The 19,146-nt window shown below is 44.8% G+C and overlaps 1 protein-coding gene across 1 annotated transcript in view; it reads left to right on the top strand.

The window, feature by feature from the left end:
• Positions 1–19,146, top strand: part of wdr32 (WD repeat domain 32) — a 76,666-nt gene that overhangs the window by 44,655 nt on the left and 12,865 nt on the right. The window contains exon 4 of the mRNA XM_072252145.1: positions 9,537–9,739. Within this exon, the coding sequence (XP_072108246.1) occupies positions 9,537–9,739 (203 nt within the window). The remainder of the gene's footprint in view (positions 1–9,536; positions 9,740–19,146) is intronic.

A 19,146-nucleotide genomic window follows, 5' to 3' on the forward strand; every position in this document is an offset into this window, starting at 1 on the left:
AGATAGTGTCACGGCTGCAGAAAATGAGGAAGTTATGAAGGGATTGCCTACGGAGTCTCTGTGGGTGGAAGTTAGAAACAGGAAGGGGTTAATAGCTCTACTAGGTGATTTTTAGAGACCACCCAATAGTAACAGGGACATCGAGGAGCAGATAGGGAGACAGATTCTGGAAAGGTGTAATAATAACAGGGTTGTCGTTGTGGGAGATTTTAATTTTCCAAATATTGATTGGCAGCTCTCTGGAACGAGGGGTTTAGATGGGGTGGAGTTTGTTAGATGTGTTCAGGAAGGTTTCTTGACACAATATGTAGATAAGCCTACAAGAGGAGAGGCTGGACTTGATCTGGTATTGGGAAATGAACCTGGTCAGGTGTCAGATCTCTCAGTGGGAGGGCATTTTGGAGATAGTGATCACAATTCTATCTCCTCCACTATAGCATTGGAGAGGGATAGGAACAGACAAGTTAGGGAAACATTTAATTGGAGTAAGGGGAAATATGAAGCTATCAGGCAGGAACTTGGAAGCATAAATTGGGAGCAGGTGTTCTCGGGGAAATATACGGCAGAAATGTGGCAAATGTTCAGGGGATATTTGCGTGGCGTTCTGCATAGATACTTTCCAATGAGACAGGGAAAGGATGGTAGGGTACAAGAACCATGGTGTACAAAGGCTGTTGAAAATCTAGTCAAGAAGAGAAGAAAAGCTTACGAAAGGTTCAAAAAACTAGGTAATGGTAGAGATCTAGAAGCTTATAAGTCTAGCAGGAAGGAGCGTAAGAATGAAATTAGGTGAGCCAGAAGGGGCCATGATAAGGCCTTGGCGAGCAGGATTAAAGAAAACCTCAAGGCATTCTACAAATCTGTGAAGAGCAACAGGATAAGACGTGAGGAAATAGGACCTATCAAGTGTGACAGTGGAAAAGTGTGTATGGAACCAGAGGAGATAGCAGAGGTACTTAATGAATACTTTGCTTCAGTATTCACTATGGAAAAGGATTTTGGCGATTGTAGGGATCAGTGGATTGAAAAGCTTGAGCATATAGATGTTAAGGAAGAGGATGTGCTGGAGCTTTTGGAATACATCGTTGGATAAGACACCAGGCCCAGATAAGATGTACCCCAGGCTACTGTGGGAGGCGTGGGAGGGGATTGCTGAGCCTCTGGCAATGATCTTTGCATCATCAATGGAGACAGGAGAGGTTCCAGAGGATTGGAGGGTTGCAGATGTTCTTCCCGTATTTAAGAAATGGAGTAGAGATAGCCCAGGAAATTATAGACCAGTGAGTCTTACTTCAGTAGTTGTTAAGATGAGAAGCAGGATTTATGAACATTTGGAGAGGCATAATATGATTAGGCAAACACGACGAAATCTGCAGATGCTGGAAATTCAAGCAACACACACAAAATGCTGGTGGAACGCAGCAGACCAGACAGCATCTCTAGGAAGAGGTACAGTCGACGTTTCGGGCCAAGACCCTTCGTCAGGACTAACTGAAAGAAGAGATAGTAAGAGATTTGAAAGTGGGAGGGGGAGGGGGATATCTGAAATGACAGGAGAAGACAGGAGGGGGAGGGATGGAGCTAAGAGCTGGAAAGTTGTTTGGCCAAAGGGATACAAGGCTGGAGAAGGGAGAGGATCATGGGACGGGAAGCCCAGGGAGAAAGAAAGGGGGAGGGGAGCGCCAGAGGAAGATGGAGAGTAGGCAAGGAGTTATTGTGAGAGGGACAGAGAGAGAGAGAAAAAAAAAAGAGGAAAAAATAATAAATAAATTAAATAAGGGATGGGTTAAGAACGGGAGGTGGGGCATTAATGGAAGTTTGAGAAGTCAATATTCATGCCATCAGGTTGGAGGCTACCCAGACGGAATATAAGGTGTTGTTCCTCCAACCTGAGTGTAGCTTCATCTTGACAGTAGAGGAGGCCGTGGATAGACATATCAGAATGGGAATGGGATGTGGAATTAAAATGTGTGACCACTGGGAGATACTGCTTTCTCTGGCGGACAGAGCGTAGGTGTTCAGCGAAACGGTCTCCCAGTCTGCGTCGGGAATACGATTAGGAATAGTCATCATGGCTTTGTCAAAGGTATGTCATGCCTTGCGAGCCTGATCGACTTTTTTTGAGGATGTGACTAAACACGTTGATGAAGTTAGCGCAGTAGATGTTGTGTATATGGATTTCAGCAAGGCATTTGACAAGGTGCCCCATGCAGGATTTATTGAGAAAGTAAGGAGGCATGGGATCCAAGGGGACCTTACTTTGTGGATCCAGAACTGGCTTGCCCACAGAAGGCAAAGAGTCGTTGTAGACATGTCATATTCTGCATGGAGGTCGGTCACCAGTGGTGTGCCTCAGGGATCTGTTTTGGGACCCTTACTCTTTGTGATTTTTATAAATGACCTGGATGAGGAAGTGGAGGGATGGGTTAGTAAGTTTGCTGATGACACAAAAGTTGGGGGTGTTGTGAATAGTGTGGAGGGCTGTCAGAGGTTGCAGTGGGTCATCAATAGGATACAAAACTGGGCTGAGAAGCGACAGATGGAGTTCAACCTAGATAAGTGTGAGGTGATTCATTTTGGTAGGTCAAATATGATGGCAGAATATAATATTAATGGAAAGACTGCTGGCAGTGTGGAGGATCAGAGGGATCTCGGGGTCCGAGTCCTTAGGACACTCAAAGCTGTTACGCAGGTTGACTCTGTGGTTAAGAAGGCATACGGTGCATTAGCCTTCATCAATCGTGGGATTGAGTTTAAGAGCCGAGAGGTAATGTTGCAACTATATAGGACCCTGGGCAGACCCCACTTGGAGTACTGTGCTCATTTCTGGTCTCCTCAACTTGATCATGGACAAGGATAGATCTGGTCCTAGGATTGAGGTTCTGAACTGGAAGAAGGCCAAATTTGAAGAAATGAGAAAGGATCTAAAAAGCGTGGATTGAGACAGGTTGTTCTCTGGCAAGGATGTGATCGGTAGGTGGGAAGCCTTCAAAGGAGAAATCTTGAGACTGCAGAATTTGTATGTTCCTGTCAGGATTAAAGGCAAAGTGAATAGGAATAAGGAACCTTGGTTCTCAAGGGATATTGCAACTCTGATAAAGAAGAAGGGGGAGTTGTATGACATGTATAGGAAGCAGGGAGTAAATAAGGTGCTTGAGGAGTATAAGAAGTGCAAGAAAATACTTAAGAAAGAAATCAGGAGGGCTAAAAGAAGACATGAGGTTGCCTTGGCAGTCAAAGTGAAGGATAATCCAAAGAGCTTTTACAAGTATATTAAGAGCAAAAGGATTGTAAGGGATAAAATTGGTCCTCTTGAAGATCAGAGTGGTCGGCTATGTGCGGAACCAAAGGAAATGGGGGAGATCTTAAATAGGTTTTTTGCGTCTGTATTTACTAAGGAAACTGGCATGAAGTCTATGGAATTAAGGGAAACAAGTAGTGAGATCATGGAAACTGTACAGATCGAAAAGGAGGAGGTCCTTGCTGTCTCGAGGAAAATTAAAGTGGATAAATCCCCGGGACCTGACAGGGTGTTCCCTCGGACCTTGAAGGAGACTAGTGTTGAAATTGCAGGGGCCCCGGCAGAAATATTTAAAATGTCGCTGTCTACAGGTGAGGTGCCGGAGGATTGGAGAGTGGCTCATGTTGTTCCGTTGTTTAAAGAAGGATCGAAAAGTAATCTGGGAAATTATAGGCCAGTAAGTTTAACGTCAGTAGTAGATAAGTTATTGGAGGGAGTACTAAGAGACAGAATCTACAAGCATTTGGTTAGACAGGGACTTATTAGGGAGAGTCAACATGACTTTGTGCATGGTAGGTCGTGTTTGACCAATCTATTGGAGTTTTTCAAGGAGGTTACCAGGAAAGTGGATGAAGGGAAGGCAGTGGATATTGTCTACATGGACTTCAGTAAGGCCTTTGACAAGGTCCCGCATGGGAGGTTAGTTAGGAAAATTCAGTCGCTAGGTATATATGGAGAGGTGGTAAATTGGATTACACGTTGGCTCAATGGAAGAAGCCAAAGATTGGTAGTAGAGAAATGCTTCTCCGAGTGGAGGCCTGTGACTAGTGGTGTGCCACAGGGATCAGTGCTGGGTCCATTGTTATTTGTCATCTATATCAATGATCTGGATGATAATGTGGTAAATTGGATCAGCAAATTTGCTGATGATACAAAGATTGGAGGTGTAGTAGACAGTGAGGAAGGTTTTCAGAGCCTGCAGAGGGACTTGGACCAGCTGGAAAAATGGGCTGAAAAATGGCAGATGGAGTTTAATACAGACAAGTGCGAGGTATTGCATGTTGGAAGGACAAACCAAAGTAGAACATACAGGGTTAATGGTAAGGCACTGAGGAATGCAGTGGAACAGAGGGATCTGGGAATACAGATACAAAATTCCCTAAAAGTGTCGTCACAGGTAGATAGGATCGTAAAGAGAGCTTTTGGTACATTGGCCTTTATTAATCAAAGTATTGAGTATAAGAGCTGGAATGTTATGATGAGGTTGTATAAGGCACTGGTGAGGCCGAATCTGGAGTATTGTGTTCAGTTTTGGTCACCAAATTACAGGAAGGATATAAATAAGGTTGAAAGAGTGCAGAGAAGGTTTACAAGGATGTTGCCGGGACTTGAGAAACTCAGTTACAGAGAAAGGTTGAATAGGTTAGGACTTTATTCCCTGGAGCGTAGAAGAATGAGGGGAGATTTGATAGAGGTATATAAAATTATGATGGGTATAGATAGAGTGAATGCAAGCAGGCTGTTTCCACTGAGGCAAGGGGAGAAAAAAACCAGAGGACATGGGTTAAGGGTGAGGGGGGAAAGGTTTAAAGGGAACATTAAGGGGGGCTTCTTCGCACAGAGAGTGGTGGGAGTATGGAATGAGCTGCCAGACGAGGTGGTAAATGCGGGTTCTTTTGTAACATTTAAGAATAAATTGGACAGATACATGGATGGGAGGTGTATGGAGGGATATGGTCCCTGTGCAGGTCAGTGGGACTAGGCAGAAAATGGTTCAGCACAGCCAAGAAGGGCCAAAAAGGCCTGTTTCTGTGCTGTAGTTTCTATGGTTCTATGGTTCTAATGTGGAAACTATAGTAAGGGTGCAGAGGAGATTTGCAAGGATGTTGTCTGGATTGGGGAGGATACCTTATGAGAATAGGTTGAGTGAACTTGGCCTTTTCTCCTTGGAGTGGCAGAGGATGAGAGGTGTCCAAATAGAGGTGTATAAGATGATGAGAGGCATTGATCGTGTGGATAGTCAGAGGCTTTTTCCCAGGGCTGAAATGGCTAACACAAGAGGGCACAGTTTTAAGGTGCTTGGAAGTAGGTACAGAGGGGATGTCAGGTTAAGTTTTTTATGCAGAGAGTGGTGAGTGCGCAGAATGGGCTGCCGGTGACATTGGTGGAGGCGTATATGATCGGGTCTTTTAAGAGACTCCTGGATAGGTACAAGGAGCTTAGACAAGTAGAGGGCTATGGGTAACCCTAGGTAATTTCTCAGGTAAGTACTTGTTCAGCACAGCATTGTGGGCCGAAGGGCCTGTATTGTGTTGTAGGTTTTCTATGTTTCTATGTTTCTAAATCAGGTTGGTGCTGATTTTGGATCCAAATAGAGAGAATTTGTGGAATGCCTATGAGATTGCTTTTTAGAACAGCTTGTGGTTGGCCCACTAGGGGAAAGGCAATTCTGGATTGGCTGTTGCGTAATGAACTAAATTTGTTCAGGGGGTTATGGCAAAGGAGCCTTTGGGAGACAGTGATGGTAATATGATGGGATTCACCCTGCAATTTGAGAGGGAGAAGCTGAAGTCAGATATGTGAGTATTACTGTGGAGTAAAGGGATTTCTGGAGGCAGAAGAGAGGAGCTGGCCAAAGTTGATTGGAAGGAAACACTGGCAGGGATAACGGCAGAGCAGCAGTGTCTAGTTTCTGGGAGCAATTTGGAAGGTGCAGGATAGATACATCCCAAAGAAGAAATATTCTTAAGGCAGGACGACACAACCGTAGTTGACAAGGGAAATCAAGACCAACAGAAAAGCCAAAGAGAGGGCATATAATACACCGAAGATTAGTGGGAGTCAGAGGATTGGGAAGTTTTTAAAAACCAAGAAGGCAACTAAAAATGCCAGAAAGAGGAAAAAGATGAAATATGCCAATAATATTAAGGAGGATATCACAAGTTTTTTCAGATATACAAAGAACAGAGTTGAGACTTGATATTGGACCACTGGAAAATGATGCTGGAGAGGTAGTAATTATAGGCATCCGTTAGTCTCGTCAGACCATGGGTTTGCGCCTTGGAAGGTTTCCAGTGTGCAGGCCTGGGCAAGGTTGTATGGAAGACCAGCAGTTGCCCATGCTGCAAGTCTCCCCTCTCCGCGCCACTGATGTTGTCCAAGGGAAGGGCATTAGGGCATATACAGCTTGGCACCAGTGTCGTCGCAGAGCAATGTGTGGTTAAGTGCCTTGCTCAAGGACACAAAACGCTGCATCAGCTGAGGCTCGAACTAGCAACCTTCAGATCACTAGATGAACGCCTTAACCACTTGGCCATGTGCCAACACAATGGAAGACAAGGAAATAGTGGACATACTGGATAAGTATTTTGCATCAGTCTTCACTGTAGAAGACTCTAGAAGTATGTCAGAGGTTTGAGGGCATTGGAACAGAAGTGAGTGTAGTTGCTATTACTCGGGGGAATGTTCTTGGCAAACTGTAAGATCTGAAGGTGGAGAAGTTACTCAGGTCTGATGGGTTATTCCCTGGGGTTCTGAAAGAGGTAGCTGAGGCGCCCCCAACGGGATCCCACCACCAAGCACATTTTTCCCTCCCTCCCCCCACTTTCTGCTTTCTGCAGGGATAGCTCTCTTCACGACCCCTTTGCTCATTCGTCCCTCCCCCCAATCTCCCTCCTGGCACTTATCCTTGCAAGCATCACAAGTGTCACACTTGCCCCTACACCTCCTCCCTCACTACTATTCAGGGCCCCAACTGTCCTTCCAGGTGAGGGGACACTCCACCTGTGAGTCTGTTGGGGTCATCTACTATCTGGTGCTCCTGTTGTGGCCTCCTGTATCGATGAGACCCAGTGTAGGCTGGGAGTCCGTTTCGCCGAGTAGCTGCACTCTGTCTGCCAGAAAAAGTGGGATCTCCCAGTAGCCATGCATTTTAATTCCACTTCCCATTCTGACATGTCACTCCATTGCCTCCTCTACTGTTGTGTTGAGACCATGCTCAAGTTGGAGGAGCAGCACCTTATATTTTGTCTGGGTAGCCTCCAACCTGATGGCATCTACAACAATTTCTTGAACTACTGGTAATGCCTCCCCACCCTCCTCTCCATTCTGCATTCCCTTCTCCCTATCTCACCTTATCTCATTGCCTGCCCATCACCTCCCTCTGGTGCTCCTCTCCCCTCTTCTTTCTTCCATGGCCTTCTGCTCCCTCCTATCAGACTCCCCCCTTCTCCAGCCCTGTATCTCTTTCACCAATCAACTTCCCAGCTCTTTACTTCAGCCCCTCTCCCCCTCTCAGTTTCACCCATCACCTTGTGTTTCTTCTTCCCCTCCCCCCACCTTCTTACTCCAACTCCTCACCTTTTGTCTCCAGTCCTGATGAAAAGGTCTTGGCCCAACGCCAGCTGTACTCTTTTCCGTAGATGCTGGCATGCTGAGTTCTTCCAGCATATTCTGTGTGTTGCTTTGGATTTCCAGCATCTCTAAGTTTTCTCTTGTTTGCAATATTAGTGAAGTTTAAACCTCCCTCTAGGGCAGGGGTTCCCAACAATTTTTTTTGCTGCGGACCAGTACCACTAAGCATGGAGTGTGTGAACCCCAGTTTGGGAACTCCTGCAGGGTGGTTAAGTCAATGTTAGTGAAGTTAGAATCTCCCCCTAGAGCAGTGATTTCCAACCAGCAGTCTACAGATCCCTTGTTTAATGGTATTGGTCCATGGCATTAAAAAGGTTGGGAACCTCTGCTCTAATGCTTCCCAGTCAATATTAAAGAGCCACAGTCAATATTAGTGAAGTTAAAACCTCCCTGTAGAGAAGGGATTCCCAATGTAGGGTCTACGGATCCCTCAATTAATTGTATTGGTCCATGACATAAAAAAAGGTTGGGAACACCCTTGTCTAGAGTGTACCAGGCCCAGTGGGTGGCTCAGTCAATATTACTGAAGTTAAAATCTCCCTCTGATGCTACCCAGTCAATACTGGTGAATTTAAAATCTCACCGAGGAGCCTGACCAAGCCCAGTGGATGTCCCAGTCAATATTACTGAAGTTAAAATCTCCCACTGGAGCTACCCAGTCAATACTAGTGAATTTAAAATCTCACTCAGGAGCCTGACCAAGCCCAGTGGATGTCCCAGTCAATATTACTGAAGTTAAAATCTCCCACTAGAGCTGCCCAGTCAATATTAGTGAAGTTAAAGTCTCTCTCTAGAGTTACCGTGTTCATATTGGAAGTTAAAATCTCCCTCTCGAGAAGGGGTTCCCAAGCTGGGGTCCACAGACCCCTCAATTAATGGTAGGGGTCCATGGCATAAAAAACATTGGGAACCCCCTGCTCTAGAAGGAAATTAGGGATCAGGGAATACAGGTCGATAATTCATTGAAAGTAGCATCATGGATTGAGTGAACTATGGCTATTCTTTTTGGACCAAAGGATGGTGAGATCATGTACCAGATAAGAGGTATAGATAGAGTGGAAAGCCAGAGACTTTTCCCAGGGTGAAAATGGTTAATATGGGGGGTGGGGGTGGCTGAGGGGGCATAATTTTAAGGTGATTGGAGGAAAGCGTAGGGAGGATGTCAGAGGTAGTTTTTTTTACACAGGGAATGGTGGGGCTGTGGAACAACCTGCTGGGGTGGTGATAGAAGCGGATAGATTAGGGACATTTAAGAGACTCATAGGCTCATGGATGAAAGAAAAATGGAGGGCTATGGGGCAGGGAAGGGTACATTGATCTGAGAGTAGGTTAAAAGTCAGCACAACATCATGGGCCAAAGGGCCTGTACTGTGCTGTAGTTTTCTATGTCCTAATATCAAATGACTTGTGCAGTACTCATTGCCCTGAACAATGAAAGTCAGTTTTTTAATTGCCTTCTTTATCCACCCTAACTACCTGTGTTGCCAGTTTCAGGGATCTATTTATTGGACTCTAAGGTTTCCCTTTTTACGATATTCTCCTGGGTTCTTACTGACCTGGTTTAACTTGCCGAATTGCATCACCTTGCATTTGTCAGAGTTAAATTCCTTCTACCATTTGGCCCACTTCCCTCATCCCTCTAGTTTCAAAGTTACTCATTAAAACTCCATTCAGTGATGCAATGATTTGCAGAAATTCTGGAAGAATTGCTGATGCTTTAACAGGTTGAAGTGCTGTCCCTCTGTGGGAGTGGGAGCATCAACTTTGCAGAATGTTGTTCAAATAATTTGCTCTTGTGAGGCGATCTAATGCGTAGTTTGTAACAAATCTTTATCTGTAAAGATAATATTTTGACAGTTTCTTTCATTTTGTGTTTAAACAGATGCACAGAAGATGGCTGTCCACATAAAAAATTCTTTCACACCCGCTACTTGATGCGAATGCGCCTAACACCAGATTGTTCAAAGATGCTGATATCCACATCATCTGGTTACCTGCTAATTCTCCATGATCTTGATTTAACCCAGTCTCTAGAAGTTTCCATGCACCGTAGTTTCAGAGGCAAACGCTCTGCTTCAGGGACAGGTTAGTTCAGTAAAAATTTCACTTTAATTTCTTAAGGTTACAAGTGCTTTCAGAGAATCTGGTTTTGTGAATTTGTAATATGGATTTCAGATGTTCTAAATGTATGCCATAGTCATTAGAGAGTACAACCCTCTGAGTGAAGAAGTTTCCCCTCCAGTTCCCCTTAAGCTTCTCACCTTTTTCCCTTAACCCATCACCCGTGGTTGTAATCCCATAAGACTATAAGACATAGGAGCAGAATTAGGCCATTTGGCCCATCGAGTCTGCTTTGCCATTTCATCATGGCTGATCCAATTTTCCTCACAGCCACAATCTCCTGCCTTTTCCCTGTATTCCTCCATGTTCTGACCAATCAAGAATCTAAGAACCTCTGCCTTAAATATACATAAAGACTTTGTATCCACAGTTGCCTGTGGCAATGAATTCCACAGACTCACCACACACTGGCTAAAGAAATTCCTCCTCATCTCCATTCTAAAAGGACGACCCTCTATTCTGTGGCTGTGTCCTCTGGTCTTAGACCAGGGGTGTCAAACTAATTTTAGGTGCAAAATGCGACTTCATGCGGGTTGAATCAGTTGTGCATGCGCGAACGCCTTCGATTTTTCAACTTTCTCTCATGTGTCTCAGTCTCTGCTATAACTACAAAGTGTTTCACTTTACGAATTTCGTTTCTTATGAAGAAGATTGCCTAGCAAGCTAGCAGTCGTAAGCTACAAGAAAGTTGTGATGAGAGAGAGGAAAAACAATGCTATTTTGGTTAAGATCGTTTTGGGAGCCACACCCTTTCCATTAATAAACCATTTGAAATCGAACATTAGCAAACACAAATGTAGACCTAATGAAACAAATCGTAAATGTAGGCTACACAACTGCACCTAATGTTTATTAGCCTGCTTCCAGCAATCAAACTCAGACAATGAACACAGTTAGCCTCTAATTTTTATTGAAGTGATCACATTTACAATCATAGAATAGTCAGAAAATGAATGAATCACAATATTATGACACTCAATATTTCATAATGCATTTTGCTTACGTGACGCAGTGCATCGAACAGTGTCACTCATTTTTCACTTGTTGCTTCCAGACACCTGGCATCTCTTGGCTTTAACCAGCCTGTCAACATCAGGGACCAGTTTCTGGGCAGTTGTGATTTTCATAATCTCATTTAGATGTCTGTGTGTCAGCTGCGAGCGCAGTTTGGATTTGTTAATGTTCATTATGGAGAACGCCTGCCCACAGAGATAGGTTGTCCAGAACATGCAAAGGATCTTTGAGGCAAAGTCTGTCATCTTGGAGTATATTGATCCCAGGAATTGATAGAATGAGTCCAGACCCACAGTCTCAAATTTATACTTCAAAACCGAGTTACACTGAATTTCAATTAGTTCCATTTGGATTACTACGTTATCCACTGTTGGGATTCATGTTGGTGGATTGCCATATCGTCCTATTCTTAGACTCATTGGCACATGACAGAGGTCACAATTCAACATTACAACTCCTTACGTCCTGCATTTTATAAACCGTCAAACCATAAGACATAGGAGCAGAATTAAGCCGTTTGGCCCATCAAGTCTGCTCTACCATTCAATCATGGCTGATCCTTTTTTATCCTCCTCAACTCCAGTTCCCAGCCTTCTCCCCAGTAACCTTTGATGCCATATCAAATCAAGAACCTGTCAATCTCTGCCTTAAGTACACCCAACGACCTGGCCTCCACAGCTGCTCGTGGCAAGAAATTCCACAAATTCAACACCCTCTGGCTAAAGAAATTTCTCCACATCTCTGTTTTGAAAGGGCATCCCTCTATCCTGAGGCTGTGCCCTCTTGTCCTAGACTCTTCCACCATGGGAAACATCCTTCCCACATCTACTCTGTCTAGGCCTTTCAACATTCGGAAGGTTTCAATGAGATTCCCCCCTCACCCTTCTAAATTCCAGCTAGTACAGACCCAGAGCCATCAAACATTCCTCGTATGATAACCCTTTCATTCCTGGAATTATCCTTGTGAACCTCCTGTGGACCCTCTCCAATGCCAGCACATCTCTTTTAAGATGAGGAGCCCAAAACTATTCACAGTACTCAAGTTGAGGCCTCACCAGTGTCTTAAAAGCCTCAGCATCTCATCCCTGCTCTTGTATTCTAGACGTCTTGAAATGAATGCTAACATTGTACTTGCCTTCCTCACCACCGACTCAACCTGCAAGTCAGCCCAAGTCCCTTTGCATCTCAGGCTTTTAGATTTTCTCCCCGTTTAGAAAATAGTCCACACATTTATTTCTACTACCAAAGTGCATCACCGTGCAATTTCCAACATGCTATTTCATTTGCCACTTTCTTGCCCATTCTCCTAATCTGTCTAAGTCCTTCTGCGGTCTTCCTGTTTCCTCAGCAGTACCAGTCCCTCCATCAGTCTTTGTATCATCTGCAAACTTGGCAACAAAGCCATCTATTCCATCATCTAACTCATTGACATACAGCATAAAAAGAAGTGGTCCCAACACCGACCTCTGTTGAACACCACTAGTCACTGGCAACCAACCAGACAAGGATCCTTTTATTCCCAGTCGCTGCCTCCTATCAATCAGCCAATGCTCTAACCATGTGAGTAACTTTTCTGTAATACCATGGGCTCTTAACTTGGTATGCAGCCTCATGTGTGGCACCTTGTCAAAGGCCTTCTGAAAGTCCAAATTTACAACATCCACTGCATCCCCTTTATCTAAACTACTTGCAATCTCAAAGAATTCCAACAGGTTCTTCAGGCAGGATTTTCCCTGAAGGAAACAATTCTTACTATGTACTGTCTTGTCCTTTGTCACCAAGTACTCCATCACGTCATCCTTAACAATTGACTCTAACATATTCCCAACTACTGAGGTCAGGCTAACTGGGCTATAATTTCCTTTCTGCTGCCTTCCTCCTTTCTTAGAGTGGGGTGACATTTGCAATTTTCCAGTCCTGTATTTTCCAGTATGCAAAATACTCATTTAGTTCATCAGCCATCTTCTTGTCCCTCATTATTATTTCTCCTGCCTCATTTTCTAGTGGTCCTATATCTACTCTCATCTCTCTTTTATTTTTTACGTACTTGCCAAAGCTTTTACTATCTGTTTTGCTGTTATTTGCTAGCTTGCTTTCATATTTCATCTTTTCCCTTCTAATAATTCTTTTAGTTGCTCTGCAGGTTTTTAAAACCTTCCCACCAATTTTTGCTTTGTTGTGTGCCCTTTCTTTTGTTTTTACATTAGCTTTGACTTCCCTTGTCAGCCATAGTTGTTCTATTTTACCATTTGAGTATTTCTTCATTTTTGGAATACACATTTCCTGCACCTTCCTCATTTTTCCCAGAAATGCACACCGTTGCTTCTCTGCTGACATCCCTGACAGCCAGCAGTTCCTTCCAATTTACTTTGGCCAACTCCTCTCACACCACTGTAATTTCCCTTACTCCACTGAAATACTGCTACATCAGACTTTACTTTCTCCCTGTCAAATTTCAAATTGAACACAATCATATTGTGATCACTGGTTCCTAAGAGTTCTTTTACCGTAAGCTCCCTAATCACCTTCGGTACATCAGATAACAGCTGATCCAGTATAGCTGATCTCCTAGTAGGCCCAACAACAAACTGCTCTAAAAAGCTATCTCTTAGACATCCAACAAACTCACTCTCTTGAGATTCATTACCAACCTGATTTTCCCAATCGACCTGGATGTTAAAATCTCCAATGACTATCATAACATTGCCCTTTTGACTTAAAACAGCTGCGCAGGTTGACTGTGTGGTTAAGAAGGCATACGGTGCATTGGCCTTCATCAATTGTGGAATTGAATTTAGGAGCCAAGAGGTAATGTTGCAGCTATATAGGACCCTGGTCAGACCTCACTTGGAGTACTGTGCTCAGTTCTGGTCACCTCACTACAGGAAGGATGTGGAAACCATAGAAAGGGTGCACAGGAGACTTACAAGGATGTTACCTGGATTGAGGAGCATGTCTTATGACAATAGTTTGAGTGAAGTCGGCCTTTTCTTCTTGGAGCGACGGAGGATGAGAGGTGACCTGATAGATGTGTACAAGATGATGAGAGGCATTGATTGTGTGGATAGTCAGAGGCTTTTTCCCAGGACTGAAATGGTTGCCACAAGAGGACACAGGTTTAAGGTGCTGGGGGGTAGGTACAGAGGAGATGTCAGGGGTAAGTTTTTTACTTAGAGGGTGGTGAGTGCGTGCAATGGGCTGCCGGCAGCGGTGGTGGAGGTGGATATGATAGGGTCTTTTAAGATAGGTACATAGAGCTTAGAAAAATAGAGGGCTATAGGTAAGCCTAGTAATTTCTAAGGTAGGGACATGTTCGGCACAACTTTGTGGGCTGAAGGGCCTGTATTGTGCTGTAGGTTTTCTATGTTTCCAATGTCCTTTTACCCTTGCAGTTTCTTAACTCAACCCACAAAGATTCAGCATCTTCTGATCCTATGCCACATCTTTCTACTGATTTGATGCCATTCTTTACCAGTAGAATCACACCACCCCCTCTGCCTACCTTCCTATCCCTCCAATATAACGTGTAACCTTGGACATTCAGCTCCCAACTACAACCATCCTTCAGCCACGATTCAGTGATGGTCACAACATCATACCTGACAATCTGTAATAGACTTTTTTCCTGACTCACAATGTTCACTCTTCAGAACATTAACGTGTGAACCAGAGCTGCCCTTTCCCTTGCCTACTACTCTCTGTGGAAAAACAGAAACCTACTCAGCATATCTCCTTTAAACTTTCTCCCTCTCCCCTTAAAGCTCTGCTCTCTACTATTTGACAGTTCTACCCTGAGAAAGAAATTCGAGTTGTGTCTATCTGTGTCTTCCATAATTTGATGAACTTGTGTCAGGTCTCCCATCAGACTCCACCTACCCAAAGCAAACAATCCAAGTTCGTCCAGCCTCTTGTTATAACAAGTATTCTCCAGTCTAGGCAGGATCCAAGTAAAGTCTTCCCTCAGCTTCCATATCCTTCTTGTAATGGAGCAACCAGAATTGCACACACTATTCCCAAGTGCAGCCTCACGCACAACCTCCTGATATGATACATGATGCCCTGACCAGTGGACGCCAACGTGCCGTCTGCCTTTTCAGCCACTCTGACTCCTGCCGTTGCCACGTTCAGCAAGCTGTGGACTTGGATACTGGGATCCCTTTGCATACCAGTACTGTTCAGGGTTCTTATGTCTGCTTTCCCCTTGCATCTGATGTCCTAAAGTGCAACACCTCACACTTTCTTAGCTTAATCATCTCCCATTTTCCCATCTGTAACTGTGTCTAATCCGTATTCCCACTGTATCCTCCAGTAACCCTCCTCATTCCTGCAACTCCACTAATTCTTCATAACCTTCCACTTGCTAACTAATCTGTCTACATGTTCATCCAAGTCATTGATATATATCACGAACAACAGAGGTCCCAGCACTGATCCCTGTGGAACACCACTGGTCACAGGCCTCCAGTTAGACTTACATAGTCATAGTCATAGTCATAGTCATACTTTATTGATCCCGGGGGAAACTGGTTTTCGTTACAGTTGCTCCATAAATAATAAATAGTAATAAAACCATAAATAGTTAAATAGTATTATGTAAATTATACCAGGAAATAAGTCCAGGACCAGCCTATTGGCTCAGGGTGTCTGACCCTCCAAGGGAGGAGTTGTAAAGTTTGATGGCCACAGGCAGGAATGACTTCCTATGACGCTCTGTGCTGCATCTCGGTGGAATGAGTCTCTGGCTGAATGTACTCCTGTGCCCAACCAGTCCATTATGTAGTGGACAGGAGACATTGTCCAAGATGGCATGCAACTTAGACAGCATCCTCTTTCCAGACACCACTGTCAGAGAGTCCAGTTCCATCCCCACAACATCACTGGCCTTACGAATGAGTTTGTTGATTCTGTTGGTGTCTGCTACCCTCAGCCTGCTGCCCCAGCACACAACAGCAAACATGATAACACTGGCCACCACAGACTCGTAGAACATCCTCAGCATCGTCCAGCAGATGTTAAAGGACCTCAGTCTCTTCAGGAAATAGAGACGGCTCTGACCCTTCTTGTAGACAGCCTCGGTGTTCTTTAACCAGTCCAGTTTATTGTCAATTCGTATCCCCATGTATTTGTAATCCTCCACCATGTCCACAGTGACCCCCTGGATGAAAACAGGGGTCACCGGTACCTTAGCTCTCCTCAGGTCTACCACCAGCTCCTTAGTCTTTTTCACATTAAGCTGCAGATAATTCTGCTCACACCATGTGACAAAGTTTCCTACCGTAGCCCTGTACTCAGCCTCATCTCCCTTGCTGATGCATCCAACTATGGCAGAGTCATCTGAAAACTTCTGAAGATGACAAGACTCTGTGCAGTAGTTGAAGTCCGAGGTGTAAATGGTGAAGAGAAAGGGAGACAAGACAGTCCCCTGTGGAGCCCCAGTGCTGCTGATCACTCTGTCAGACACACAGTGTTGCAAGCACATGTACTGTGGTCTGCCATCAGAGCCCCCTGTTTTCTGTGCAAGACAATTCTTAATCTGAGTTATCGAGTCAATAAGACCATAAGATATAGGGGCAGAATTAGGCCATTCAGCCCATCGAGTCTGCTCTGCCGTACCATCATGGCTGATCCTGGATCTTACCCAACCCATAAGACCACAGTGTTCCTGCGGATCCATGCATTTCAATCTACACACCACACAGAACTTTGCAAGAACTGGGGAAGTTATGAAGAACGATGGTCAAGATTGTGTTTTTGGAATTAAGAAGAATGAGGGAGATTTAAATAAGATGAATATAGTTGTGAGACACCCAAAAATAACTGAGATCAACAGCATGACTTTCTTCAGCAAAAAAGGGACAGGAATTAATGTCACAGAAAAGTACACACAGAAAAAAAGCCCTTTGGCCCATCTAGTATGTGCCAAACCATTTAAACTGTCTATTTGAACGGTCTGCACCTGCTCTATCGCCCTCCATACCCCTACCATCCACGTACCTACCCAAACTTCACTTAAACATTCTGTCACGTACCCTGTGACGGGATAAAGAACCAGCAGAAATAGAAAACACTTTGGAGTCTGGTATTGCTGTTCACTAACACTTGTTTATTAGTAACTACGCAATACAGTAATATAAAATCAGATAATTCAAACAGATTAGTAATGGTTATATATGTGTGGAAATATAGAAACCAAGCTTCTTCAAGCCTACGAGTAAATAGATACAGTCTTACGGTGATAAGTAAAGTTCAGTTCAGTTCGTGGTATTGAGTTGAGTAGTGATGGAGAGAGAGGGGTGTTTAGTTCTTCAGGTGAGCTGATGCTGTCGATCTTCCCGTTGTCCTCCGAAACTTCCAAGTTAGCCAAACTTGACCAACTTAAGAGCACCGTCTTCAAGTGATAGTCTACCAACCCAGGCGAGGGTTAGACACACGGGTAGACTCCAGAAGGTCGCTTTTTCACGCACCAATAATCACAGATCGATTCCTCTCAATCGATCCTCAGTTCCACACTCGTGGGCACCTGAACAGGATAGTGGTAACTTCACCATACCTTAGTGCGTCTGCGTGTCCTCCGAAATCCTTTAGAAGTCACCGAATGTGATCACAACAAGGAGACCATCTTCTGTGGGTAAGTTATCAACCCAGGCGAGGGTTGGACACACTAACAACTTCCCACCTTGTCCACACTGCGAGAGCCACTGATCGATTCTCCTGATCGATCCTCTAAAAACCCACCTTTCTGTGGGCACAACAAAGCTCAGCCAGTGTCCAAAACCATGTGTCTGTCTGTCTACCAGCTGACCTTGTATTTATCTCTGCATGCTGAACACCAGCCGTCCATCATAGAGCTCCGCCTTGCTGTTCCCAAGGCAACTCACAGGCTTTCTGTTGCTCTGTCACTCACACACGCTCTCTGCTCTCTCTGCCATTTCAAAGGAACAGTCCGTATTGAATACTCCTTCAGATCTCGTCACAATTGAAATTCAGCTTGCATGCACCACGTACTCGTAACTCGTTCTGAGTGAAGAAGTTTCCTCTCATGTTCACCTCAAACTTTTTACCTTTCACCTGTAACCCATGACCTCTGGTTGTAGTCCTCTCCAACCTCAGTGGAAAAAGCCTGCTTGCATTTACTGTATCTGTACCCCTCATAATTTTGTATACCTCTGTCAAATCTCCTCTCAATCTTCTACATTCCAAGAATTTAAAAGGAGAGCATTTTTTCTTTAGCGGTTCGATCAAGGCATGACTGCACAGACACGTGGATATCAGCTAGTTAGACCAGCGGGAAGAATTTAAAAAGAAGACTGCTTTATAGAGCAGGCGTTGGGAGTAGAAGGAGACCGAGCAGGAGGGCTTTGGCTTAGTGGGGCTCTGGCAATAATGGGTCAAGGCAAGGTAAGTAACTTGTGAAGAATAGAAACAGGAAGTATATCTGCGAGGCCAGTGTTCTGTACTGGGTGTCAGATGTGGGATGTCAGGGAGACTCCCAGCCTCCCGGACGGCCACACCTGTGCCAGGTGCATCGAGCTGCAGCTCCTTAGGGACTGGGTTAGGGAACTGGAGATACAGCTCGATAACCTTTGTCTGATCAGGGAGAGTGAGGAGGTGATACAGAGGAGCTATGGGCAAGTAGTCACACCGGGGCCTCGGGAGACAGCTGAGTGGGTCACAGTCAGGAGCGGGAAGGGCAAGAGTCAGATACTAGAGAGTACCCCTGTGGCTGTACCCCTTGACAATAAGTACTCCTGTTTGAGTACTGTTTGGGGGAGGACGACCTACCTGGGGGAAGCAACAGTGGCCATGCCTCTGGCACAGAGTCTGGCCCTGTGGCTCAGAAGGGTAGGGAAAGGAAGAGGAAGGCAGTAGTGATAGGGGACTCTATAGTTAGGGGATCAGACAGGCGATTCTGTGGACGCAGGAAAGAAACTCGGATGGTAGTTTGTCTCCCAGGTGCCAGGGTCCGGGATATTTCTGATCGTGTCCACGATATCCTGAAATGTAAAGGTGAACAGCCAGAGGTCGTGGTACATATCGGTACCAACGACATAGGTAGGAAAAGGGAGGAGGTCCTGAAAACAGACTACAGGGAGTTGGGAAGGAAGTTGAGAAGCAGGACCACAAAGGTGGTAATCTCGGGATTACTGCCTGTGCCACGTGACAGTGAGTATAGGAATAGAATGAGGTGGAGGATAAATGTGTGGCTGAGGGATTGGAGCAGGGGGCAGGGATTCAGATTTCTGGATCATTGGGACCTCTTTTGGGGCAGGTGTGACCTGTACAAAAAGGACGGGTTGCACTTGAATCCCAGGGGGACCAATATCCTGGCGGGGAGGATTGCTAAGTCTAATGGGGAG

Source organism: Mobula birostris, chromosome 3, assembly GCF_030028105.1.
Source record: "Mobula birostris isolate sMobBir1 chromosome 3, sMobBir1.hap1, whole genome shotgun sequence".
In the NCBI taxonomy this organism is placed as follows: Eukaryota; Metazoa; Chordata; class Chondrichthyes; order Myliobatiformes; family Myliobatidae; genus Mobula; species Mobula birostris.